The sequence below is a fragment of the Syngnathus scovelli genome, chromosome 2, assembly GCF_024217435.2.
Source record: "Syngnathus scovelli strain Florida chromosome 2, RoL_Ssco_1.2, whole genome shotgun sequence".
In the NCBI taxonomy this organism is placed as follows: domain Eukaryota; kingdom Metazoa; phylum Chordata; class Actinopteri; order Syngnathiformes; family Syngnathidae; genus Syngnathus; species Syngnathus scovelli.
Window position 1 is genome coordinate 27,195,609 of NC_090848.1, and position 25,171 is coordinate 27,220,779.

General features: G+C 45.3%; 1 protein-coding gene across 7 annotated transcripts in view; it reads right to left on the reverse strand.

The window, feature by feature from the left end:
* LOC125988674 (disco-interacting protein 2 homolog B-A) overlaps nt 1-25,171 on the reverse strand; it is a 128,920-nt gene that overhangs the window by 56,975 nt on the left and 46,774 nt on the right. For 5 of the 7 annotated variants that reach the window (XR_007488431.2, XM_049754158.2, XM_049754155.2 and 2 more), the window contains 12 exons: nt 18,964-19,119; nt 18,751-18,876; nt 17,080-17,310; nt 16,863-16,994; nt 16,292-16,303; nt 15,857-15,976; nt 15,582-15,779; nt 5,850-5,941; nt 5,660-5,770; nt 4,938-5,061; nt 4,464-4,573; nt 4,223-4,325 (listed from right to left, as the gene is read on the reverse strand). Coding sequence is in view for 6 of the 7 variants with exons in the window: in XM_049754158.2 (XP_049610115.1) it covers nt 4,223-4,325; nt 4,464-4,573; nt 4,938-5,061; nt 5,660-5,770; nt 5,850-5,941; nt 15,582-15,779; nt 15,857-15,976; nt 16,292-16,303; nt 16,863-16,994; nt 17,080-17,310; nt 18,751-18,876; nt 18,964-19,119 (1,515 nt within the window). In the remaining variant the exon portion in view is untranslated. The remainder of the gene's footprint in view (nt 1-4,222; nt 4,326-4,463; nt 4,574-4,937; nt 5,062-5,659; nt 5,771-5,849; nt 5,942-15,581; nt 15,780-15,856; nt 15,977-16,291; nt 16,304-16,862; nt 16,995-17,079; nt 17,311-18,750; nt 18,877-18,963; nt 19,120-25,171) is intronic. The other 2 variants (XM_049754157.2, XM_049754156.2) reach the window with 1 other exon arrangement.

Below are 25,171 nucleotides of genomic sequence, written 5' to 3' on the forward strand. Positions count from 1 at the left end.
TAGGCTTTGTTGACATCTTGCAACAGGATAACCTCATCCCATGACAGAGATGATGATAGATATAAAGGATTCCATGTTTTTCTCAGTAAATTTGCGAAATTTCACTTGATCACCAGTAATACTATGACCTTTGATTTTTGGAACACTATCATTGTGAATGAAATGGAAGACAGGAAGATGATCAGATACATCACAGATCAACAGGCCATATGTTATTTTGTAGTCCAGAGAATTAAATAAGATGTTGTCAATGAGAGTGGCCGTTGAGCTTGTGATTCTGGAGGGTTTGTTAATAAGGGGGAAAAAGTTGCTAGAATATAATGTATTAAGGAAGTCTGCTGTATGTGACTGCTTAGTTTCAAGGAAGTTAATATTATAGTCACCAAGTAGTCAAATCCTACTATCCCACGGTGACAAGACATAGTACATATTTTATATAGATATACATATATATATATATATATATATATATACATATATATATATATATATATATATATATATATACATACCGTATTTGCCGGTGTACAGGTCGACTCGGTGTATAAGTCGACCCCCTAAAATTCGACGGAAATTTACGATTTTATGATATATCCTTTGTATAAGTCGAGCTCAATTGTTGCATTATATTAAACTTCAAAATTCAATATGCGAAATTTATTGACGAAATGTGTTCAAATTCCGGGAGGCCGTGCGCATGCGGCTGTTTATAAGCACCGCGGAGGAGATTGCGGCGCCTCATTCGACTTCCAGCGGCCGGCGAGCTCGCGCATCCGCCCGTCATATCCGGGAGGCCGTGCGCACGCGCCAAGTGGCCGAAAATAGCCCCCGCCGAGCGGATCGGCTGTTTATAAGCACCGCGGAGGAGATCGCGGCGCCTCATTCGACTTCCAGCGGCCGGCGAGCTCGCGCACCCGCCCGGCACATCCGGGAGGCCGTGCGCACGCGCCAAGTGGCCGAAAATAGCCCCCGCCGAGCGGATCGGCTGTTTATAAGCACCGCGGAGGAGATCGCGGCGCCTCATTCGACTTCCAGCGGGCCGCGCACTCGCGCACGCCGCCCGGTTCAAATTTTCTAAGTGCAACGCACAATGAGATGCATGAGAAACGGCCTTGGTTACCATCACATTTGAAGCGATGAATACGAAGTTAAATTTTATGACTCGGTGTATAAGTCGAGGTCGATTTTTTTCGGTCGATTTTGGATCGAAAAAGGTCGACCAATACACCGGCAAATACGGTATATATATATATATATATATATATATATATATATATATATATATATATATATATATATATATATATACATATATATATATATATATACATATATATATATATAGGTCCACGAAAAACAAAACATTCAATTAAACAATACAAAAAGTAAAAACAAAAAGGCACATACAATGAATAATAAGAGCAATGAATAAATGATAAATAATAGCAACATCGTTGAAATGGAGCAATTGTGCATACAGTCAGAATATAGCGCAAAAATACAGGAGGAGTAGTGCAAGGCAGCCAACGTGGCCCATAAGGCCAGGACGTTATGCAGCCGAGGGTGGAGGGGGGAGAGAGTTCAGGATCCTAACAGCCTGGAGTATGAAGCTGTTGGTGAGTCTGGTGGTGCAGGAGTGTAGGCTTCTGTACCTCTTCCCAGAGGGCAGTAGATCAAACAAAGTGTGAGCGGGGTGAATAATCCTACCAGCTGTGTTCACTATGCGTTGCAGGGCCTTCATGTTGTAGTCAGTGCAGCTTCCACCCCACACAGCGATACAACTGGAGTGGACGCTCTCAATGGTGCCACGGTAGAATGTGGTCATGATGGCTGGTGGAGCACTTGTTCGCCTGAGTTTCTGCAGGAAGTACAGGCGGCGCTGAGCTTTCTTCACTAGTGATGCAGTGTCGGTGGTCCAGGAGAGGTCTTCACTGATGTGGACCCCCAGGAATCTGGTGCTGCTCACTCTCTCCACCACAGCACCGTTGATGGTCAGTGGCAGGTGTTGGGTGTGACCCTTCCGGAAGTCAACAATAATCTCCTTGGTCTTGCTGACGTTCAGCAGGAGGTTGTTGTCCCTGCACCATGTGGTCAGAAGGTTGACCTCCGACCTGTAATGAGTCTCGTCGCCCTTGGTGATGAGACCCACCAGAGTCGTGTCGTCAGCAAATTTCACTATGTGGTTGTTGCTGTAGGTTGCAGTGCAGTCATGCGTCAGCAGGGTGAAGAACAGCGGACTGAGCACGCAGCCTTGGGGGGCCCTCAATTTGTTTTCTTTGTTTATGATTTCTAGAGTAGAGTCGAGGGCCTCATTGAAAGTGATTTTATCAGAGTCTGGTGGTCTATATATATACGTCCAATTATCAAATTGTTATTGTTGATGTGTGAACAAGATGAGAGTTCTATAAATACTAATTCTGCTACAGTCATATCAAAGTGAACACTTAGATCCTTTCTGGCAGAGAAATTTAAGTTATCAGTCACATGCAGTGAGACTCCTCCACCTTGCTTTTTTGGTCTACAGGAGTATATAGGAGTGTAGTGAGAGAGAGAGAGGATAGCTAGATGTATTATCAACCATCCAGATTTCAGTAAGAGCTATTACTGAAAAAGAATGTGTCAAAGTTGATAAATAGGTTCTCAGACCATCATGAGTTTTAGAGCTACTCCGTACATTGAAGTGGACAGTGGAGAATACATTTGTTTGGCAGTGGCTAGGAAGAGTATTGCACAGATTGTTAAGCACATCTTTAGAAAAATATTCACATGACAATTTAACAGATTTTAGGGGAGTGTAATTAATATCTGGGTTAAAGAAGGACTCATAGATACCAGCATTAACATTATCTAGCTTAAATTAATTTAACAATAAAGAGTCCAGATCCGGTGGGACAGAAATCCCTGCATTAGTGAGAGTGTCACTGGATGGCATGGAGGGTGTAAGGGGACGGTCTACCTGAGATGAAAGACCTCCCCGCCAGACTCTGTTTGCCATGTTGTGCTCCGCTGTAATCCACCATTCTCGTCAGAAGGGTCCATAGGTACCAGTTAATGGTCATCAATTCAGCCACTGTAGACATTAGGTTCCCCCACCACCAGGCCATACATCTTCAGTTCCTCCAGTTCACTCACAACGAGAGTCTTGACATCTTCTGGTGTTGCTCCGTTCATTTTAATCCATACTTTGCAGTTTCTGACCCACGCTGCTAGAATCTTATTTTCTTTCTTGAGTTTGCGTGCGTTCCAGGCTATTTCGGCAGTCTTCTTAGTGAGGTGCTCATTTAGGTAAACACCCCGTTCCTTGTAGGTTCCTCCCTTGCTTCAAAAGATCCACTTTATGTTTCTTATTGATGAACCGAATGATAATTTTCGGAGCATCTATTGGTCGTTTTCGGTTTCTTGGCAGTGTATGACAAGCGGCAATGTTTTCTTTCTGGAGTTCCATATGCTTACTCTCGAAAAACTGTACTACCTGATTTTCAAGTGTTGACAGTTCGTCTGATGGAGAGTCATCTGTCGAGAGATCCGGAGGACCCGCCGTCCTGGCATAGGAGCGATGTGATGTTTTAAGATCAGTAATTATGAGGTCTTCTTGTCGGGAGTACTGCTCCAGTGCATCTACTCTCCATTCAAGCGACAAGATTTTCTCATCTTTCGCCTTGGATAATTTCTTAAGCTCAGTTAGTTCAGTCGTTAGCTGGAGCAGGGTGGCTTGCTGCTCTAAGAGTGTGGCAAGGTCTTGCCGTATCAAGTCAATGGATGATTTGAGTTCATCGTAGCCCCAATTTTTTGGGGGCGGCATAGCGTAAGTAGATCTAGACTAAAAACGAGTCACACTGCTAAACACCGACTTTCAATACTTGCCAGTGGGGCTAAAGTGGCTAAACACGTAGGCTACGTTAGCATCGTAGCCTACGATGCCATTTGACTTCCTTCCTATGGCAGATGGTGTTGGTGTTGGTTTTCCGCAGCCGCGGTGAGGGAAGCCGAAGCCCACACACAAGTCCGCTTTTCGAATAATTGCGCAGGTCGATCAACATGTTCCGGCACTCAGTACTGCGTCTTCACTGATTGTTACCCTCTGGTCATGGTGGGATACTGAATATATACAGAATACTGGGTCACTAAGTCACATATTACGTGTGTGGTCTAGAACAGAACCCTCACGATAATCAAAGGTTGACTCGTGCGAAACTACTAAATTATACTGTTACATACTGACCTTCACAGTAGTTACAGGCCTGTGTCAGGGCTTGACAGTGAGTCAGCATGGAGATCTTGGACACAGCCACACCCATCACGGTCCCCTCCTTACTGGCTTTGTACTGCAATGAATAGAAATGCACACAAATGACCTAAGACAAGAAGCAGAGGTTGACCAGTATTTTCCAGAGTTAAGTTACACATTTGTGAGAAATCAGAAGCTCCACGATAAGTAAAATACATTCGCCTTAAGTGAGTACCTCGATGTAGGCAGTGTCTGTGTTGGCGGTGGGAATATGAGGCTGCCAGTCTTTGGAAGGTTTGGTCAAGTACTTGGTGTCCGTCACCACCCATTTCATTCTGGGCCATCCTGAAGAAGGTGAACAAGTTTTAGCTGCCTGACACAAGGGGTGGGGAAGAACTCATGACGAGCAACATTTAAACAAAGTTTTCATTTTGCAATCTCAGCTCCGACTGCACATGCAGAGAGGCCACCCAAACAAATCTTAACACAACAAGTACTTCTATGCTGGTTCCACTTTGGTCCCACTGATTTACTTAATTTGGACATGCCATTGATTAAAGATTAGAAAATGCCGTCAGTTGATGACATATTAATCATGTACAGCTTTTATTCAGTGTAATGATGACCTCTAATAGGTCCCCAGGAGGAGCAAATGACAAACACAGAGCTAGTGGTAGATAGTGATGACTGAGCCATAGGGCTGTGTGACCTTTGAACTGGATGATTTCTCCATTTTGTGTCTTGGGCAGCCCTTTGAGACACACTTCACTGGTCAGTGCCAGACTGACGCAACAGCTGCCCAAGAGGAAACCAATCTGCTGGCTGCCTGCATCCTATGGAGAGAGACAACATCCGATCAATATAATGGATTCTTAATCTGTACAAATCTATAAAACACCTTTTAGCATTATAATGTCCTGATGAAAGATGTTCGCTGATGCGCCCACCGCTGCTAAACACTACTACTCCTATTAAATAGCGTGCAAATACTTTGTAAGATTCCTCCATCCACTTCTCCTCACAAGGGTCACGGTCGTGCCTATCCCAGTTGACAATTAGGAGTGCTCAATCGGCCTAACCATGCATGTTTTTGGAAGGTGGTATGAAACCGGAGTTCCTGGAGGCACAGGGAGAACAAGCAAACGCCACACAGGAAGGCTGGAGCCGGAATTGAACCCACAACCTCTGCAGTGTGAGGAAAACGTGCTAACCAAGTGCCCCATCGAACCGTCCTTATAAGAATCATTGTAAATATATTATTTTGCCATCAAAATCACATTTTCAATGTTCGTGTTGGTATTTTATCTCACAATACAAAAGCTCATTTTTAGTGTTCCTGTTGGTATTTTATCTCACAACGTTCTGAGTAAAATAAGGCAGTGTCACAGACAAAAAAATGTGTCCTTCAATGTTCGATCGCATTGTCCTTACTTGTTTTGAAAGTGGTACTTCAATAGGCACAGGGATGACCTCAGCCAACAAACAGCCATAGAATGCAACCCAGAACATACTGGGGTCACTGTTTGGGTAAACCAGTGCCACCTAGGAGACAAGAGATGATACATTTCACTGTCAGCTGTTAATATGTGCACCCTATGTGCAGTGATTAACATGCTCCTACTCTATCTCCAGGTTGTAACACAGGTTCCGTCTTTGTGCCCAGTTTATTAAGCAGCGTGTAAGCCAGTTTCAGACTGCGACTCCACAGTTTGCCTACAAGAAAGAAATCAAAATGTTGGTGAAAAATGCTCCCCGAGGTTCACACAATTTCTGTGATTGAAGCCATTCTCAAACGTGAAGTCATCTGACATCAACCGCAGTGTACGAGATCTCATTTCAGGAAGCATGAAAGGAATAATTGTGCTTGTGTGTTTTGCCTTTTCCTTTGGCTTTTTGCAACACATTTTCTCATGATTAACATGAAGTAAGCAGGTGTGCTTTGAAAGCAGAAAACAAGCTGACAGTGTAAGTGCTTTTATGCAGAATATTTCAGCGTCATGATAGTTAGATATGGACAGTAATCAAATATGGGTGATTTAGCGCAAGTGCTGATTCTGTTAAGATATACTGAGCAATCATACCGCTTTGTTTTTGCTCACTTGCACTAAATTGATAGGACTGTCAGCTGGCAGCTTTTTGTGAGCAAAATATTTTGATTTGGATCTTCTGTGGCCAGATTTACACAAAGGGAGGCGGGTTGAAGCAATTTTGCTTATCTAGTCCTGTCCCGAATTCAACCAAGGGTTTACACTGCCAGACACAGTCTACATCTCTACAGTATTACCTAAGTACCACCATAACAAAAAAAAAGGAAGAAACAAAAAAATCAAAAAAATTACACAAGATAACCTTTGATTTGAATACAGCAATGACAAGATAACTGAGTTATAACATCCATCCATCCATCCATTTTGTATACCGCTTGTCCCCATGGGGGTCACGGGTGTGCTGGAGCCTATCCCAGCAGATTATGACAATTCGATTTGAATAAAACAATCAATATAGAGAGAGTTGGAGTCACAATCTCGGCGGCACCCCGGGGCACTACCCCCAGCACCAGGCGGCACCTGCACCGATTCCACACAGCCAGTCATCTCTCACGCCTCCTGTGCCTTGACCATTTTCCCATTAAGTTCCGATATCTCGTGACAGAGCCTTGTCATCATCTCTCTGGTCTCTCAGCCCTCAGGTTGTTTTCCAAAGTAGGAAGTCCCTCATTTCCAAGGGCGCTAGACTTTTGCATTGTACATGTGCAATGCTTTTGGTACATGTGCAACCCTACTGTGGTCAGATAAAGCCAGCCGATGATCACAATGTACACATCTTCCCCATCTTCCGTGTGCAACACGTTGAGGCACAAGACGCGCCACTTGTTCCAGTCCATTGTCCGTTTGTGTACCCTGCGAGAGAGGTACTGTGGGGTCATTGCAGCTCCCAAGTTCCTGGACGTCGAGTGGAGATTGTCTGGTCGATTGCACTTAGGCAGAGCTTAGGAGATCCATAGCATATGATATAGTTGGTGAAGCGCCTGTTCCTGTCTCTAGGAGGCCTGCACCCGATGCGCCCACAAGACTCACTGCAACTCCCCTCTTATGTGTCACAAGTTCAAACAATTTAAGATTCAACAGCATTGTTTATGAATTTCAATATCAACAACCTTAGACAACAGGGTTGGTGAGTTTTTGTGTCAACATTTGCACACATCAGCATCACAGTGACCAGCCTGTACTGTAGACATAATACAAAAATATTTAAAGCAGAAGTCAGTGATTTAATATGGAATGCATCTCAAAGCCTCTTATAATTTTGGTGAAGTCATATGATGAATTGTGTTTTTCTATCAAAAAAGCTGACTGTTTTTTTGAAAGTCTTACGATTTGCAGACGTCTTAGTTTCTGTATTTAATTTATTGCAATATACACCAGTCACTGCTGGCGTGTGGCTCCTCGATGTTGTGCTCATCTGCAGGTGCTCAAATATCAACAGTCCTCTGAGTCCAAGGGTGTCTTTTCCCAGTCTGAATAGATTTTGTATAGTAGAAGGTATGTCAAATCCAGATACTCCATACATGCTTACCAAAGAAATGCATACAATAATATCTTGTAACTTATAGTCACAGATAGTTACACATGCACTAACATTTTCGATCACCATTGACATATTCTGTAGCGTTTCAAAAACACTATTGTTTTCAATATAGCGACTCCACCACCCGTTTTGTTGCCTCTACATCTATGGACTGGTTTATATCCGTCGAGGTGGAGACTCGACTGTAGTTTCTTTGTTCCACATTTCCGATGTTGCAATGACGTTGAAAGGTTTGTCCAATGTCTGAAGATAGTCCTATATTTTTCAAAGTTGGAATTTAAACCCCTGATGTTGAAGTGGATTATGGACAGTTTTCTTTCATATTTATGCAGTTGTTGAATTTATCTTCCAAGTAGTATCCACATTTCTCTAATCCATTTCCATAGTAGTGACAGTCTGGGTTAGTATCCTCATTTGGAACATTTGTTGTTGGATAATTTTTAATTTCCGTTTAAATTTTCTCATATCTTGCAGCCAAGTCCATTAGTTCTTGTTTGTTGACATTTTTGTTATGATTTAATAGAATGAAGTTAGGTTTGACGTACCTCCGTTTGCATAATTCTCTAGCTCTTCCATCAGCATAGGTTTGGTGCTTTCTGGGGATGATCCATTCAGCTTTATGTAGATTTTGCAATTCGTCATCCAAGTGCTTTGTATTTTTCCTTGCTTTTTCAGCTGACGAGTTGTCCATGCAATGGTTGCATTTCGCTTGTTGAGATTTTTGTTAATGTAGACATTCGATCTTCTTAGATTCTTTCCCCGTTTCAGTCAAGCAACTTTGTGCTTGATATTTATAAATCTTAGTACTACACAATTTTCGCTCACTCTACCTCCAGTTGCCCCTCTTTTGGAACGGAGTCAACAGAAATCCAATATTTCCTTGTCTAGCGCTATGTTTTGTGTTGTAAGGAAATCTACCTCTTGCTATTACACGGATCGATTTGCTATCTCATCTCCACCATCGGACCTATTTTGATGTCTAGGTGAGCTCTTGATCCCAAAGATAATGACGTTGTTCATTTTATATTGTTGGTCGATATCATCTACTCTGTTGGTGAGAATTTTATCTGTTAGTCTTTCTTGGCATTCTCATCTTTGAGACATGCTATTTCTTTCATCTTGGTTTCTAATCCAGTCAATTGAGTCTTCATTTCGTTAATACTCTTCTTAATGTCGCTAATCTCCCCTCCTGTCTCTTGAAGAATGTCCATTGTTCTCTGCAGATTTGTTCACCGAGTTCTCATCTGATTTCTCATTTCTTGCAAAGTATCGCCGTTGCCTGATCCTTTTTTGGCTGCATCACTCCAAAATGTCCTTTCTTTTGCTCGTTCATTGTACAAGTAAAGCTATTTCATATTAAGTTGTTTATATTTTGAATGCCGTTATCTCTTAGTTTGCAGGTGTAACCTTGAGAGCAGAACAAAAAGGCGCCCTACTCGCTCGGCAACCTGAATTGAACTGATGTGATGTGATCTACTCCGACCTGCCACTTACACGCTCTACTAATTAATCAGAACAGCCATTTTACAGCCATGTGACATGCACAGACATGCAAACATCATGCAAATTATCAAGATGGACTTCCACCATCTAAAATACTATAGTTGCGAATCTATTAAGCAAGTTACAAGTAGTCTTAAAACAAGCTCTTCTGTTGCAGACCAGCATTGACAACCATTTTCAAATGTGTAAGCAACTCTGACAAGAAGGAACATTGACTGAAGAGACACACAAGACTTTCCTAACCAAGGTTATGTGAGTACATTGCAGGAGCTATGTCTAAATATTTTATGTTTTATTTACAAGATGATAAGTACCGTAATTTCCGGACTATAAACCGCACCGGACTATAAGCCGCACCAGCTAAAATTCAGGGATATTTTAGTTTTTTTCTTACATAAGCCGCACCGGACTATAAGCCGCACGTGCACATGAGTTTTTTACAAAGAAAGACAGTACACAGAAAGCCGTAAAAATTCATAAGTACGCCGCGCCGCCATTTAAGCCTGAGGGTTCAAAGTAACCTTCTGAATAAAATGCATTAAAAGTTCACATTCATTACAACTTGTTTTTGGTGAGCAAAATGTCAGAAGAATTGAATTTAAATGCTGATTGATTGGGTTTTAATACAATGCAGATGGTCCAAACAGCGCCACTGCTTTGTGTAATTTCTGAGTCACATGGCAGAGTAAGAGAAAGGGTTTAGAGCCCTTTGACACAGGTCACCTAGCGTGCATTCCTACTAAAGCTCATAATAGTCACAAGCAACACAGCCAGAATAAGCAGCAGCCATAGTAGTGTTTCAAAATAGTATTTTTGTTGTTTTTTTCCTTCAAGATACCGCACAACAGTGGTCCACAGCCTTTTTACGAGTGTATAAAAGTGATCACGTCATCACAAAAATCACGAAAAAAAATCTTATATAAGCCGCACCTGACTATAAGCCGCAGGGTTCAACATTTTGGAAAAAAGTCGCGGCTTATAGTCCGGAAATTACGGTACATATTTTTAGTCCTTTCATAAGTCTGTCAATGAAATGGTGTGCACAACATCTTGTTTCCTTGGGGAAACGTGTTTCATTCTTACAAAAACAAAAGTTAAAATGCCTGTTTCACAGGGACTATAAAATGAGCTCTAGATTTTGTGGTAAATGTTCTGAAAGTTACACATACATACACATATTACATACACATCTCTCCACCTGGAGAGAAAGGACTCATATGTGAGGTTGCTGTTTGTGGACTTCAGCTCTGCCTTCAACACCATTGTGCCGCAGCGACTCATCTGCAAACTCGACGAGCTGGGCCTCAGTACCTCCCTCTGCAACTGGATACTGGACTTCCTCTGTCAGAGGCCTCAGGTGGTGCGTGTTGGCGACAAAATCTCCGCCAGCATCACGCTGAGCACGGGAGCCCCCCAGGGCTGCGTGCTCAGTCCATTGCTCTTCACCCTGCTGACGCATGACTGCACTGCGACCTACAGCGACAACCGCATAGTGAAGTTTGCGGACGACACGACTCTGGTGGGTCTCATCACGAAGGGCGACGAGACTCGGTACAGGTCGGAAGTTGACCTTCTGACCACGTGGTGCAGGGACAACAACCTCCTGCTGAACGTCAATAAGACCAAGGAAATGATTGTTGACTTCCGGAAGGGTCACACAACACACCTGCCGCTGATCATCGACGGTGCTGTGGTGGAGAGGGTGAGCTGCACCAAGTTCCTGGGGGTGCACATCAGTGAGGACCTCTCCTGGTCCGAAAACACCTCGTCACTGGCGAAGAAAGCTCAGCGCCGCTTGTACTTCCTGCGGAAGCTCAGGCGTGCATGTGCTCCTCGGGCAGTCCTGTCTACATTCTACCGTGGCACCATTGAGAGCGTCCTCACCAGTTGCATCGCTGTCTGGGGTGGTAACTGCACTGAACAGAACTTGAAGGCCCTGCAGCGCATAGTGAATACGGCTGGTAAGATTATTGGTGCTTCGCTACCCTCCCTGAAGGACATTTACACCTCCCATGTCGCCCGCAAGGCAACCTCAATTGCCAGAGATGTGAGTCACCCGGCTCACTCTTTGTTTGACCTTCTGCCCTCTGGGAAGAGGTACAGGAGCCTGCGCTCCCGCACCACCAGACTCGCCAACAGCTTCTTTCTCCAGGCTGTTAGGGCCCTGAACTCGCTACCCCCTTCTGCGTAGCGTGCGGCACTGTTGCGCTATTTTCGGGAATGTCTGCTGTACGCGCACTTGCTCCTTTTTTTTCTGCTCCTCCTATTTATTTATTGTTGTGTTATTTATTCATTATTTATTCAGCACGCTTTTGTTATACTTGTTTACTTGTTTGTCTGTTGTGAGCCATGTCTTGTCACCGTGGGATAGGGGAGAACGAAATTTCGGTTTCTTTGTGTGTCTTTGGCATGTGGAGAAATTGACAATAAAGCTGACTTTGACTTTGACTTTTGACTTTGACATAGAAAAGAAAGGTTTATTTACTTTATTCATATTGCATATGTATTTTCAAGGCAACATTTTTTTTTTAATTTTGATGTTTCATTTGAGTTAAAAAGAAGACAGTACCCAGTAATTAAATGTTGAAATTTAGGAGACCAAAAAAAATGATTTTCTGGTCATAATCAGTGTTACATTCTACTCTTGGAATATCATCAACAACTTTGAGTATAACAAAAGCGTTTGGGTGTACACAAGACAAAAAAAAGGTTAAGAATCACTGATGCAAACCACAACTTAATCTTCTGACAAAAAAAACAACAAAAAAACACTGGTAGGCTGCCGTATAACACCATTTTTGAACCAACAAATGTTTTTTAGAAAATCGCAAGGCACACATCATTCACATGGACGGTCACACCTATTGACAATTTTGAGTCGTCAAAGTTCAAACAACCTACCATGCATGTTTTTGGACTGTGGGAGGAAAACAGTGTAACCGAAGAAAACCCACACAGGGATGGGAAGAACATGCAAACCCCACACAGGAAGGCAGTAGGTAGCTAGTACGAGTATGATGATTAAAATGTTAATTACGATTAATAACGACCTGTACAGTTATCAAAGTCAAAGTCAAAGTCAGCTTTATTGTCAATTTCTCCACATGCCAAAGACACACAAAGAAACCGAAATTTCGTTCCCCACTATCCCACGGTGACAAGACATGACTCACAACAGACAAACAAGTAAACAAGTATAACAAAAGCGTGCTGAATAAATAGTGAATAAATAACACAACAATAAATAAATAAATAAGAGGAGCAGAAAAAAAAGGAGCAAGTGCGCGTACAGCAGACATTCCCGAAAATAGCGCAACAGTGCCGCACGCTACGCAGAAGGGGGTAGCGAGTTCAGGGCCCTAACAGCCTGGAGAAAGAAGCTGTTGGCGAGTCTGGTGGTGCGGGAGCGCAGGCTCCTGTACCTCTTCCCAGAGGGCAGAAGGTCAAACAAAGAGTGAGCCGGGTGACTCACATCTCTGGCAATCGAGGTTGCCTTGCGGGCGAGATGGGAGGTGTAAATGTCCTTCAGGGAGGGGAGCGAAGTACCAATAATCTTACCAGCCGTATTCACTATGCGCTGCAGGGCCTTCAAGTTCTGTTCAGTGCAGTTACCACCCCAGACAGCGATGCAACTGGTGAGGACGCTCTCAATGGTGCCACGGTAGAATGTAGACAGGACTGCCCGAGGAGCACATGCACGCCTGAGCTTCCGCAGGAAGTACAGGCGGCGCTGAGCTTTCTTTGCCAGTGACGAGGTGTTTGCGGACCAGGAGAGGTCCTCACTGATGTGCACCCCCAGGAACTTGGTGCAGCTCACCCTCTCCACCACAGCACCGTCGATGATCAGCGGCAGGTGTGTTGTGTGACCGTTCCGGAAGTCAACAATGATTTCCTCGGTCTTATTGATGTTCAGCAGGAGGTTGTTGTCCCTGCACCACGTGGTCAGAAGGTCAACTTCCGACCTGTACCGAGTCTCATCGCCCTTCGTGATGAGACCCACAAGAGTCGTGTCGTCAGTAAACTTCACTATGCGGTTGTCGCTGTAGGTCGCAGTGCAGTCATGCGTCAGCAGGGTGAAGAGCAATGGACTGAGCACGCAGCCCTGAGGGGCCCCCGTGCTCAGCGTGATGCTGGCGGAGATTTTGTCGCCAACACGCACCACCTGAGGCCTCTGACAGAGGAAGTCCAGTAGCCAGTTGCAGAGGGAGGTACTGAGGCCCAGCTCGTCAAGTTTGCAGATGAGTCGCTGCGGCACAATGGTGTTGAAGGCAGAGCTGAAGTCCACAAACAGCAATCTCACATATGAGTCATTTCTCTCCAGGTGGGTGAGGGCCGAGTGGAGGGCAGAGCAGATGGCATCCTCAGAGGACCGCTTGGCACGGTACGCAAACTGGAAAGGGTCAATGGTGGGGGGGAGAACGGACTTGATGTGCTCCATGACCAGCCGCTCAAAGCACTTCATGATGATGGGCGTCAGTGCCACAGGGCGGTAGTCATTGAAGCAGGACGGTGCAGGTTTCTTCGGCACAGGAACGATGGTGGCAGCCTTGAAACACGAGGGGACGATGGCCTGCTGCAGGGAAACGTTAAAGTGCTGTTCTGGGCGTCGAAGCGAGCAAAGAAGCGGTTCAGATCGTACAGCAGACGGACGTCGCCCTCACAGCTCCTCGGCGCGGGCTTGTAGTCCGTGATGGTCTGAATGTCCCGCCAAAGGCTACGTGCGTCCTTGCTGTCGTTGAAGTGGGTGGAGACCTTGCACGAGAACGCCTTCTTCGCTTCTTTGATGCCTCGGGACAGGTCGGCCCTCGCTGTCCTCGAGCCAGCCTCATCCCCCGCTCTGAAAGCCTTGTCCCTGGCCCTCAACAGTCTGAGGACAGCCCCCGTCAGCCACGGCTTCCAGTTCGCGCGAGTGACGACGGATTTCGAGCAAGTCACATCATCGATGCACTTCGTAATGTAAGAGGTAACAGAGTCAGTATACTCCTCTATGTCCGTCCAATCGTTGTAGGTGGCTGCCTGCTTAAACAAGTCCCAGTCAGTGGTGTCGAAGCAGTCACGAAGTGCATCGGAGGCACCCTCAGGCCACACTCGAACCCGCCTCCGAACCGGCCTGGATGCCTTTACCAATTGTCTGTATGCGGGCAAAAGCAAAACGGTGAGATGGTCAGAAAGCCCCAGATGGGGGAGGGGGGTGGCTTTGAAAGCTCCCTTTTGCGCCGAGTAGACTAGGTCCAGGAAGCTGTCTCCACGTGTCGGAAAAGGAACATGCTGGTGAAGCCTCGGGAAAACAGACTTCAGGTTGGCATGATTGAAGTCTCCAGCGAAGATGGTGAAACCGTCAGGGTGCGCTGTTTGCTGTTCACTGACAGCCTGGTACAGTTCACCAAGCGCCGCGACCCTGTCTCCTTCGATGTTGGAAGGCGGGATGTATACCGCGACTAGCAGAATCGCGGTAAATTCCCTCGGCAGATAAAAAGGACGGCACTTAATGATCACAAACTCCACAAGTGGCGAGCAGTGCTTACATACCACCACAGAGTCCCGGCACCATTCTTCTCGGATGTAGACGCATATTCCACCTCCTTGCGACTTTCCCCCTCGTACAATGGCACGGTCCGCTCGATAGCACGCTAGCCGCTCCAGATGCACGGCAGAGTCCGGAATGTTGTCACTCAACCAGGTCTCGGTGAACACGAGGACACAGCAGTTCCGCACCGTACGGTTCCTAGACCTCAGCAGGCGAACGTAATCCATTTTGTTGTCCAGCGATCGAACATTCGCCAGAAGAATGGAGGGCACCGCCGGGCGCGTTGGGTTGGCCGCCAGCCTGGCCCGGACGCCTCCGCGCTTGCCCCTCTTCTGCCTCCTCGCACACCGTTTCCGACGGCTCCCAACCGGGGGAGGAATAGCGGGTGAGGTCGGCGACGTTTCAGGACGTAGCAGTCCGAGCGCCTTTAATGTCGACGCTTCAAAGTCCAGAACGCCGCAAAACCCACTTCTGCCGATGTCAGGCAGAACCTGCCTGCTGTACTTGTAGCACGATAAAGCACGACGAGACGAACACACAAGACTGTCGGACGAACACTCATTAGACGAACAAATCACCGTACTGACGGGACAGAGAGTGGCCGCTGCGTGTGCACGCGCCGCCATCTTGAAAAAGGTTTTCTTAAAACTTCGACTGGCCCAGCATCTTAGAACAGATTGTGAACTAACTTTGAGCTATCGCTTCATTTAAAATTTGCAACAAATTGTTACTCACCATATGTGAGAGTGTAGAGGGGTTTTCCAGTGATGTCTAGCACCGTGAGTGCAGGGCTCTTGGCCTGGGTGGCCCCCCAGCGGGCTAGAGCTGCTTGCAGGGCAGGAGGCCAATTACTGACAACACCGAGGGGCTCCCCCTTCACTGGGATGATTTGACGACCCTCTGGCTTTGGGGTATTGGGGTCTAGCTGGGGAACTGGACGAAACAGAGGATCGCGGCAAATGAAATGGGTGTCCCTTGTTGTAATGAATGCAATGAATTCATCTTTTCACCTTCAACTATTTCCTCAGAGTCGTCGAGGAAGAATTCGCTGAGTGGTGGTCTTTTAGGCCGTTTGAGCGTGTTTAGCAACTGCTGAATCTTAGTGGACACTCTGCTGTTGACAGGCACACCTGCATAAACAACCACCACGGTCAAACAAACATATAGTATTACCAATTAAGAAAATCATGATCCACACGTGCAACTCTAACACACATTGCTATTGTAGTATACACAGTCACACAGTCAGGGTCAAGATCAGCAACAGAAAAGATTTGAAATGAGTTGGACGGACACAGTTTTGAAAATTCAGGGAAAAAGAGCGCAGGAGGTTGTCTAAATCTAAGCTTAAGTCACAAGACACACAGAGACTGACAGGCCGGGAAGCAAGCTGACACGGGCGTCTTCAGAATCGCTCCCCCGGATCCCCGTGCCACTAGTATTACCTTTTCGCTTTCCTTTTTATATGAAAGTCAAGATGGATCAATGGACCCAAAAGAAAGAAGAAAGATACGGATAATTAGCGTCATGTGCCTTGACTTTATCGAACAGATTCTATTGAGTGTCATCACCACAGATGCCTACCAATAAAGAATAGACCACGTGAGAAACAAAAACTTCATCAATTTTAGTAGCTTAATTCAAAATGTAAAACTCACTTTTGACACTGTCAAGTAGTAGGATTTTATTTTTGAAAGTTTTGATGTTAACAACTCTCACCAACGAAAAACTAATATTTGGCATCTCAAGAAATTAAAATGTTACATCAACAATAAAAAAAATTACTCGTTGAATTATTGAAACATTATTGAAAGAATTTGAACTCAACTACTGGACGCAATTAGCATTTTTGACAATATAATTAATTTATTAAGAACGTCCGGCATGACTAGAATGATTAGGAGGTAATTGCTGGGTTTTACTTTGTATTTCGTACACAGTAAAGCACACAGGCACACATACCTGATATTACCAACAGTTTTGTGTGATTGTATGCATGTGTGTGTGTGTATCTACCATCAGCAGTATCAAGCATGCTAGAACGGCTCTGTCCACGGCTCATGCCCCTGACAGCTGGAGGCAGGTCCATTCTCGAGCCTCCGTCCTGGGCAGTGGCAGATGACGTCACATCTGGAGAAACACTGTTCTCTAATGGGGAACCACAAAGTGAGCCATGCTAAGGGTCTGCAGAGCACAAACACATTCATATGTGCTGTTGATAAAGGGTATTTACCAATGTGCATGTGGGCTAGTACATCGGCCAGCACTGAAGCAGCGGGCTGAGGCTGTGGCTGGCTTTTTGGCTCCCCGTGGGACAGTGTAGAGGACGCCGATGAGGAAGTGGAGGAGCTTTGGATGGAATGGTTGATCCAGTAATCAGGACTTTGCAGCCCCTGGGCCAGCGCCACACTGAAGGCGGCCTTTCTGCGCAGTGAGCCCTCATCCTCTGATGCAGAAGATGTGTCTGGTGGAAAGAACAAACATTTAAAATCTGTAATCTTGATCAAAACTCATTCAGATAAATAAATTAATGCTCCAAATATTTTACAATTCGCAGTTCCACCAAACTACAAATGAACAATATGCCACAAAGTTGGATTTTTTTTTTTTTTAAAGTTTGTACCATCAACATATCACATTTACATGAGTTGTAATTCGGTCACTTGACATGATGAATATCAATTTATAATTTTGTGCACTCGGATGAGATAGTGTGATGTCACCACAACTGCCGTATTGCTGTTGCCGCTAGTCAGACAGTTACAAACCATCTTGCTGCAGTAAGAGCGAGGGCATTTTTCTGCAGCTCTGCATCACTTGCGCTTATGCCGCGCCTGTCACAGCCGCTCGTGTTGAGGTGAAAACCTGCTACCTACTAAGGAATCCTGCTTCCTTGTACAGTGGTACCTCTACTTACGAACTTAATTGGTTCCGCGATCGGGTTTGTAAGTAGAAAAGTTTGTACATAGAAGCAAGGTTTCCCATAGGAATCAATATAAAAGCAAATATTGTTTGCTGCACTATCCCAAAAGTAACACTTATTGCCCTATTACTCTGTGTAAAACACACAGATAGCAACTGTTTTATATTTGCTTTTTCAAACCTTTATAACGAAAAATAAATGTCACTTTATTCTTGACCTCCTAACTTTGCTTGGGAAGGGGCTGTTCTAATTTTCTGCACTTGCTAAAAAAATACCCCCGAGAAGATGCATAAAAGGTCAGGCTAATAATTTATTTCATGCTTCCATGTACTACTACTTGCAATGTGCTCCCATACTCAGCATTAATTTTTGGTGCAATTAATGAGTTTTATGACAGTGTGAGTGGTGAGTGGTCATTAAACACAACTTGTACAGAACGCAAGTGAGAATTAAAAAAAGAAAAGAAAAGAAAAGGAACCGAGCTTCTAAAGGTGGAAAATGACAAACACAAAAGGGTGTTCTTCATGTTTTTATTGAAAACCAGCTGGTACTAGCTTTCATTCAATGCGTTCCTGCAGCAGGGGATACCGATTTTCAAAGGGGTACCTACTTTGGCACAACACCTTTATGAGTTCGAGTTTCATGGTCTTAGGAGACATACTCAACTACACTACTTGTCTTTTGCACCGTCGGTTCGGAAGGTTGAAAATTGGTTCCGAAGTAGATAGAAAAAAAATATTGCGAAGTATGGTAAGTATAGGCATAAGTAGAGGTACCACTGTAATGGTGCGAGTAAGAGGATGAGCCTTTCACACAGATAAATAGAAAGCTGCAGGTTGTGAGAGATGCCTGCTCTGCCCTCTGGCAGCGGATTAATATGATGTTGGCTGATAATAACCTGAAAGTTCAGAATGTGGGCCACTTGAAGGTACTTCTGCTGAAGCATATTAAAGCAAAAAAGTTACTGACAATTATTAGTACCTGGAGGTGTGCAAGCATCACCAGGAGACTGGACCAAAGCTGAGCGTCGCTTGGTTGGCATGGGTAGGGCCATCTTCTCCTCTTTGTGTTTGGCTAATGCTGCCTGCACAGCTTCTGTGTGAATGTCTAAACAAATTAACATAGAAAATGAGAACAGCAGTAAGCAAAATGTAACAAATATTACATTTCAAAAGCTTTATGATTTATTATTACCTGATCTATACCGTTCATCTCTGGCCCCTCCACTTCGGTGTGTACGATGGTGTTTGGAGGCTGAAGATGTGGAGTTGCCCGAGGCCTCAGGACTAGTCGTGGGCTCACCACTGTGGCCCCCAGAAAGTTGCAAATCTGGCAGAGTCACATCCGCATCTAGAGCAAGAATATTACAGTAAACATAATTTAATGAAATAACTAAAAGAGGGAAAAATGTCCTTAATTAAATTAAAAAAAAGAAAGAAAAACACGTGCTTCTGAAAAAAAAACTATACTAACTATAAACTAACTATAACTACAATTACTGAGGGTGGAAAAATGTTTTTGTCTTTGCGCATTTATACCATATGTGTGCTTTTGAGGTTCATTTCAAATGTTTTTATTTTGGTATTGCTGTATGTTTGGACATAAAAAAAGAATAGCCAACAGGTCATTTCAGAATTGCAGTTTGCTTTGTTACACAATACTTGGTAAGCATTTTTTTTAATCTTGCACTCGGCTGCTCTAAATTTAGGAAGAAAACTAAAACTACCGTAATTTTCGGACTATAAGTCGCACCGGAGTATAAGTCACACCAGCCATAAAATGCACAATACAGTGAAAAAAAACATATATAAGTAGCACCGGAGTATAAGTCGCACTTTTGGGGCAAATTTATTTGTCAAAATCCAACACCAAGAACAGACATGAACCAGCAACAACAGGCTAAACGATACGGTATGCTAACGCGACATATACACAAACGAGGAGCTGAGTAACATTCAGAGTTATTCAAATAAGTATTACATAAATAACACGTTTATCAAACCATCTGTGTCACTCAAATTCATTAAATCCATCGATCGTCCTTTATGTAAACAATGCCGCGTATGCGCTACATATGCGCCGCTGACGTCGGACTCGTAAGTTGCATTTCTAATTATTCCACAGACCCATATAACGATATATAAAGTATATTTCAAATAACTATCATCTAACAACAATATTATCAAACCATCTGTGTCACTCCTAATCATTAAATCCATCGATCAAATTCCTCGTCCTTTATGTCAACAACGCCGCGTGCGCGCCGCACAGATCTAGTATACAACTATATTGTAGCGTTAACAAAGTACCAGGAAACACGTGGGTTTGGTAAAGGGCTCTTTATTTAACAAAACAAGAGTTCAACGAGCCAACAACTACTGAACTGTAACGATAAAAACATATACAAGTTGCTACACGAAATAAAATACATCAAATAACTTTAACATAAATACGTTTTTCAAACCTTGTGTCACTCCAAATCATTAAATCCTTCAAACGTGGGGCCCTTCATCATCTTTGTCATCCCGTGATAGAATCCTTTGTATCCTTATGTAAACAACCGCCGCGCTGCTAACGTCACTTGCAGGTCAAATGACAGTAATCCCTTGCTACATCGCGGTTCGTTTATTGCGCTTTCACTACATCACGGATTTTTGAATTTTGAATAAGTCGCCCCCCCCACCCAAACTATGAAAAAAACGCGACTTATAGTCCGAAAATTACGGTAAAGCTAAAACTAAGACAAACAACAAGTATGATGCATTTTCAGAAAAGTAAAAACTGAAAATAATGAGCGAACATGCTCTAAGAAATAATCTAAATTCACAGAATTGTCCCAAAACAAAAACCCTCCATGAGTTATCACTTTATCGTGGTGGAGGGGTTTGCGTGTCCTAATGCAGTGTTTCCCAACCTTTTTTGAACGAATTGTTCACTCACGAGCCAACACTAACAGCAACACACACATAAATTGAGTATGTGCCGATGCCACAACATGAAATCTCAAAATTCTCCGATTTGCCACGCATGCACGATTAGCCTTGCGGAAACTGACCTGTGGTTTGGTAATCCTGTTACAATTCGCTCGGTATTTAATGTTGGACAATTTCCCACGGAACATCTCTCACGTGACACCGGTGTGCCGCGGGAAACACCGTTTCACACTGTTGGGAAACACTGTCCTAATGATCCTAGGAGCCAAGTTGTCTGGAGCTTTATGCCCTTGACAGGGTCACCCATGGCAAAAGGGTCCGAGATGAGAGGCCAGACAAAGCACGGCTCATTAACACCATATGATGATAAACAAAAATGGACTTCGTTTTCCCTTGTCCGGACTCGGGTCACCGGGGCCCCCCTTTGGAGCCAGGCCTGGAGTTGGGGCTCAAAGGCGAGCGTCTGGTTGCCGGCCGGGTACAGCCCGAAAAGACAACGTTCCATGGGCTCACCACCTGTAGGAGGGGCCAAAGGAGTCAGGTGCAAAGTGATATGGGCGGCGGCCAAAGGCGGGGACCTTGGCGGTCCGATCCCCGGCTACAGAAGTTGGCTCTTGGGACATGGAACGTCACCTCTCTGGCAGGAAAGGAGCCCGAGCTGGTGCGCGAGGCAGAAAAGTTCCAACTAGACATAGTCGAACTTGCTTCGGCACACAGTTTTGGTTTCTGGTAAGTCCTCTTGAGAGGGGCTGGACTCTCTTCCACTCTGGAGTTGTGTGGGGCATACTTATTGCTCCCCGCCTGGGCACCTGCACATTGGGGTTCACCCGGTGAAAAAGTGGGTAGGGTTCTTCCGCCTTCAGGTGGGGTGACGGGTCCTGACTGTTGTTTGTGTCTATGCACCAAACTGCAGCTCAGAGTACCCACCCTTTCTGGAGTTCTTGGAGGAAGTGCTGGTGAGCGCTCCTTCTGGGGATTCCATCATTCTACTGGGTGACTTCAATGCTCACGTGGGCAATGACAGTGAGACCTGGAAGAGCGTGATTACGAGGAACTGCACCCCCGATCAGAACCCAAGCGGTCTTCTTTATTGCACTTCTTTGCTCAACATGGATTGTCCATAATGAACACCATGTTAAAACATAAAGGTCTCCATGTGTGCACCTGGCACCAGGACACCCTAGGCCACAGTTCGATGATCGACTCTGTAGTCGTGTTGACGGATTTGCGACCGCATGTTTTGGACACCCGGGTGGAGAGAGGGGCGGAGCTGTCAACTGATCACCACCTGGTGGTGGGTTGGATCCGATGGTGGGGGAAGATGTCGGTCCAACATGGCAGACCCAAACGTACTGTGAGGGTCTGCTGGGAACGTCTGGCAGAATCTCCTGTCAGGAAGAGTTTCAACTCCCACCTCCGGCAGAGCTTTTCCCACATTCCAGGGGAGGCGGGGAACATTGAGTCTGAGTGGACCATGTGCCGTGCCTCCATTGTTGAGGTGGTCGACCGGAGCTGTGGACGTAAGGTGGTCGGTGCCAGTTTGGTGGACAACGGCAATAAAGGATGCCGTCAAGCTGAAGAAGCAGTCCTATCGGGCCATTTTGGCCTGTGGGACTCCAGAGACAGCCGACAGAAATGATGGAAATGACGGCCAAACACGAACGAGCAGCACCCCTAGCCACATTTGAGTCAGCCGTGTGGAGACATTTTGGATTTCTAATTGAGATGACAGAGGATGGTGGTCTTGCCTTCTACCTAATTATTTGTCGTTTGTGTTACATGAAACTGTCTGTGGGAGAGAACAGTAACATGTCAAACATGCTAGCCCATATGAGGAGGCATCACGTAGCCACCAAGCTTACTCAGGCGGTGCAGTGAAACCACAACAGCAGCCAAATATTCATGAGTCCAAATATCCATGAACCCTTCATAGTGAAACTTGGTCTAAAATCACAGTGGGCAAAACCAATAACTAATGCCAGCCAATTTCCAACTGGCTAAATTGGCTAAAAGCTATCTTGGCGTCCCGGCAACAATTGTTGCTCGTGAGACGGTTTTCTATTCAGCACTTGACAATGTAATGACAGCACAGAGATCCAGCCTCTCAACTGAGAATAAAGACTGGTCTTTAAAGACTTGATATTTATCCATCCTTATTCTACCTCAGACCAGTGTCAGATTTTTATTTTACTTTAAACAATATAAGAGGTTTTTCCATTTATATTTTATTTATTTAAACAATGTTGGCTGCTCCTAAGATAAGTGTTTTTTTTCTTTTTATTATACCTCAGACTGGTTCAAGAACAGTTTCACTGATTTTATTATGACAAAGTAAACTGATCATTAAACAAATGTTTATTTTATTATTCTTGGTTCAGTTAATTAGAAGTACCGCATTTTTTGGAGTATAAGTTGTGTTTTTTTTCATAGTTTGGGTGGGGGGGCGACTTATACTCAGGAGTGACTTATATGTGAAATTATTATAAATTATATTACAAATTTTCACTTGATCATTAACACATTACTTACTAGTATAGTTGATCACTTCACATGTTATTTTCACTTTAAACCGCATGAGGGCGCACTATGGCTGTGGAATAATTGTAGCATCACTGACAATGAGTTCCATTCAATGACTTCCAGAGTCAGGAGATTTAATGATTTTTTTTTTTTTCCAAAGTCAAAGTCAGCTTTATTGTCAATTTCTCCACATGCCAAAGACACACAAAGAAACTGAAATTTCCTTCCCCCCTATCCCACGGTGACAAGACATGGCCCACAATAGACAATCAAGTAAAACAAGTAAACAGCAGCGTGCTGAATAAATAATGAATAAATAACACAACAAATAAATAAATAAGAGGAGTAAAAAGGAGCAAGTGAGCGTACAGCAGACATTCTAGAAAAATAGCGCAACAGTGCCGCACACTACACAAAAGGGGGTAGCGAGTTCAGGGCCCTAACAGCCTGGAGAAAGAAGCTGTTGGCGAGTCTGGTGGTGAGGGAGCGCAGGCTCCTGTACCTCTTCCCAGAGGGCAGAAGGTCAAACAAAGAGTGAGCCGGGTGACTCACATCACTCGCAATCGAGGTTGCCTTGCGGGCGAGATGGGAGGTGTAAATGTCCTTCAGGGAGGGGAGCGAAGTATCAATAATCTTACCAGCCGTATTCACTATGCGCTGCAGGGCCTTCAAGTTCTGTTCAGTGCAGTTACCACCCCAGACAGCAATGCAACTGGTGAGGACGCTCTCAATGGTGCCACGGTAGAATGTAGACAGGACTGCCTGAAGAGCACATGCACGCCTGAGCTTCCGCAGGAAGTACAGGCGGCGCTGAGCTTTCTTTGCCAGTGACAAGGTTTTTGTGGACCAGGAGAGGTCCTCACTGATGTGCACCCCCAGGAACTTGGTGCAGCTCACCCTCTCCACCACAGCACCGTTGATGATCAGCGGCAGGTGTTTTGTGTGACCCTTCCGGAAGTCAACAACGATTTCCTTGGTCTTGTTTACGTTCAGCAGGAGGTTGTTGTCCCTGCACCACGTGGTCACAAGGTCAACTTCCGACCTGTACCGAGTCTCGTCGCCCTTCGTGATGAGACCCACCAGAGTCGTGTCGTCAGCAAACTTCACTATGCGGTTGTCGCTGTAGGTCGCAGTGCAGTCATGCGTCAGCAGGGTGAAGAGCAATGGACTGAGCACGCAGCCCTGGGGGGCCCCCGTGCTCAGCGTGATGCTGGCGGAGATTTTGTCGCCAACACGCACCACCTGAGGCCTCTGACAGAGGAAGTCCAGTAGCCAGTTGCAGAGGGAGGTACTGAGGCCCAGCTCATCGAGTTTGCAGATGAGTCGCTGCGGCACAATGGTGTTGAAAGCAGAGCTGAAGTCCACAAACAGCAACCTCACATACGAGTCCTTTCTCTCCAGGTGGGTGAGGGCCGAGTGGAGGGCAGAGCAGATGGCATCCTCAGAGGACCGTTTGGCACGGTACGCAAACTGGAAAGGGGGGGGGGATTTGATGTGCTCCATGACAAGCCGCTCAAAGCACTTCATGATGATGGGCGTCAGTGCCGCAGGGCGGTAGTCATTGAAGCAGGACGGTGCAGGTTTCTTCGGCACAGGAACGATGGTGGCAGCCTTGAAACACGAGGGGACGATGGCCTGCTGCAGGGAAACGTTAAAGATGTCCGTGAAGACACCCGACAGCTCCCCAGCGCAGTCCTTCAGTGCTCGACCCGGGATGTTGTCAGGGCCCGCCGCCTTACGGGTGTCAATAGCGGCACGCGCCCTCCTCACTCCGTCGCCAGAGAGGTGCAGGGGCTGCTCGTGTGGGGGGGGGGGAGTGGTCTTCAGCGAGCAAGTGCTGTTCTGGGCGTCGAAACGAGCAAAGAAGCGGTTTAGATCGTTCAGCAGACGGACGTCGCCCTCACAGCTTGTAGTCCGTGATGGTCTGAATGCCCTGCCAAAGGCTACGT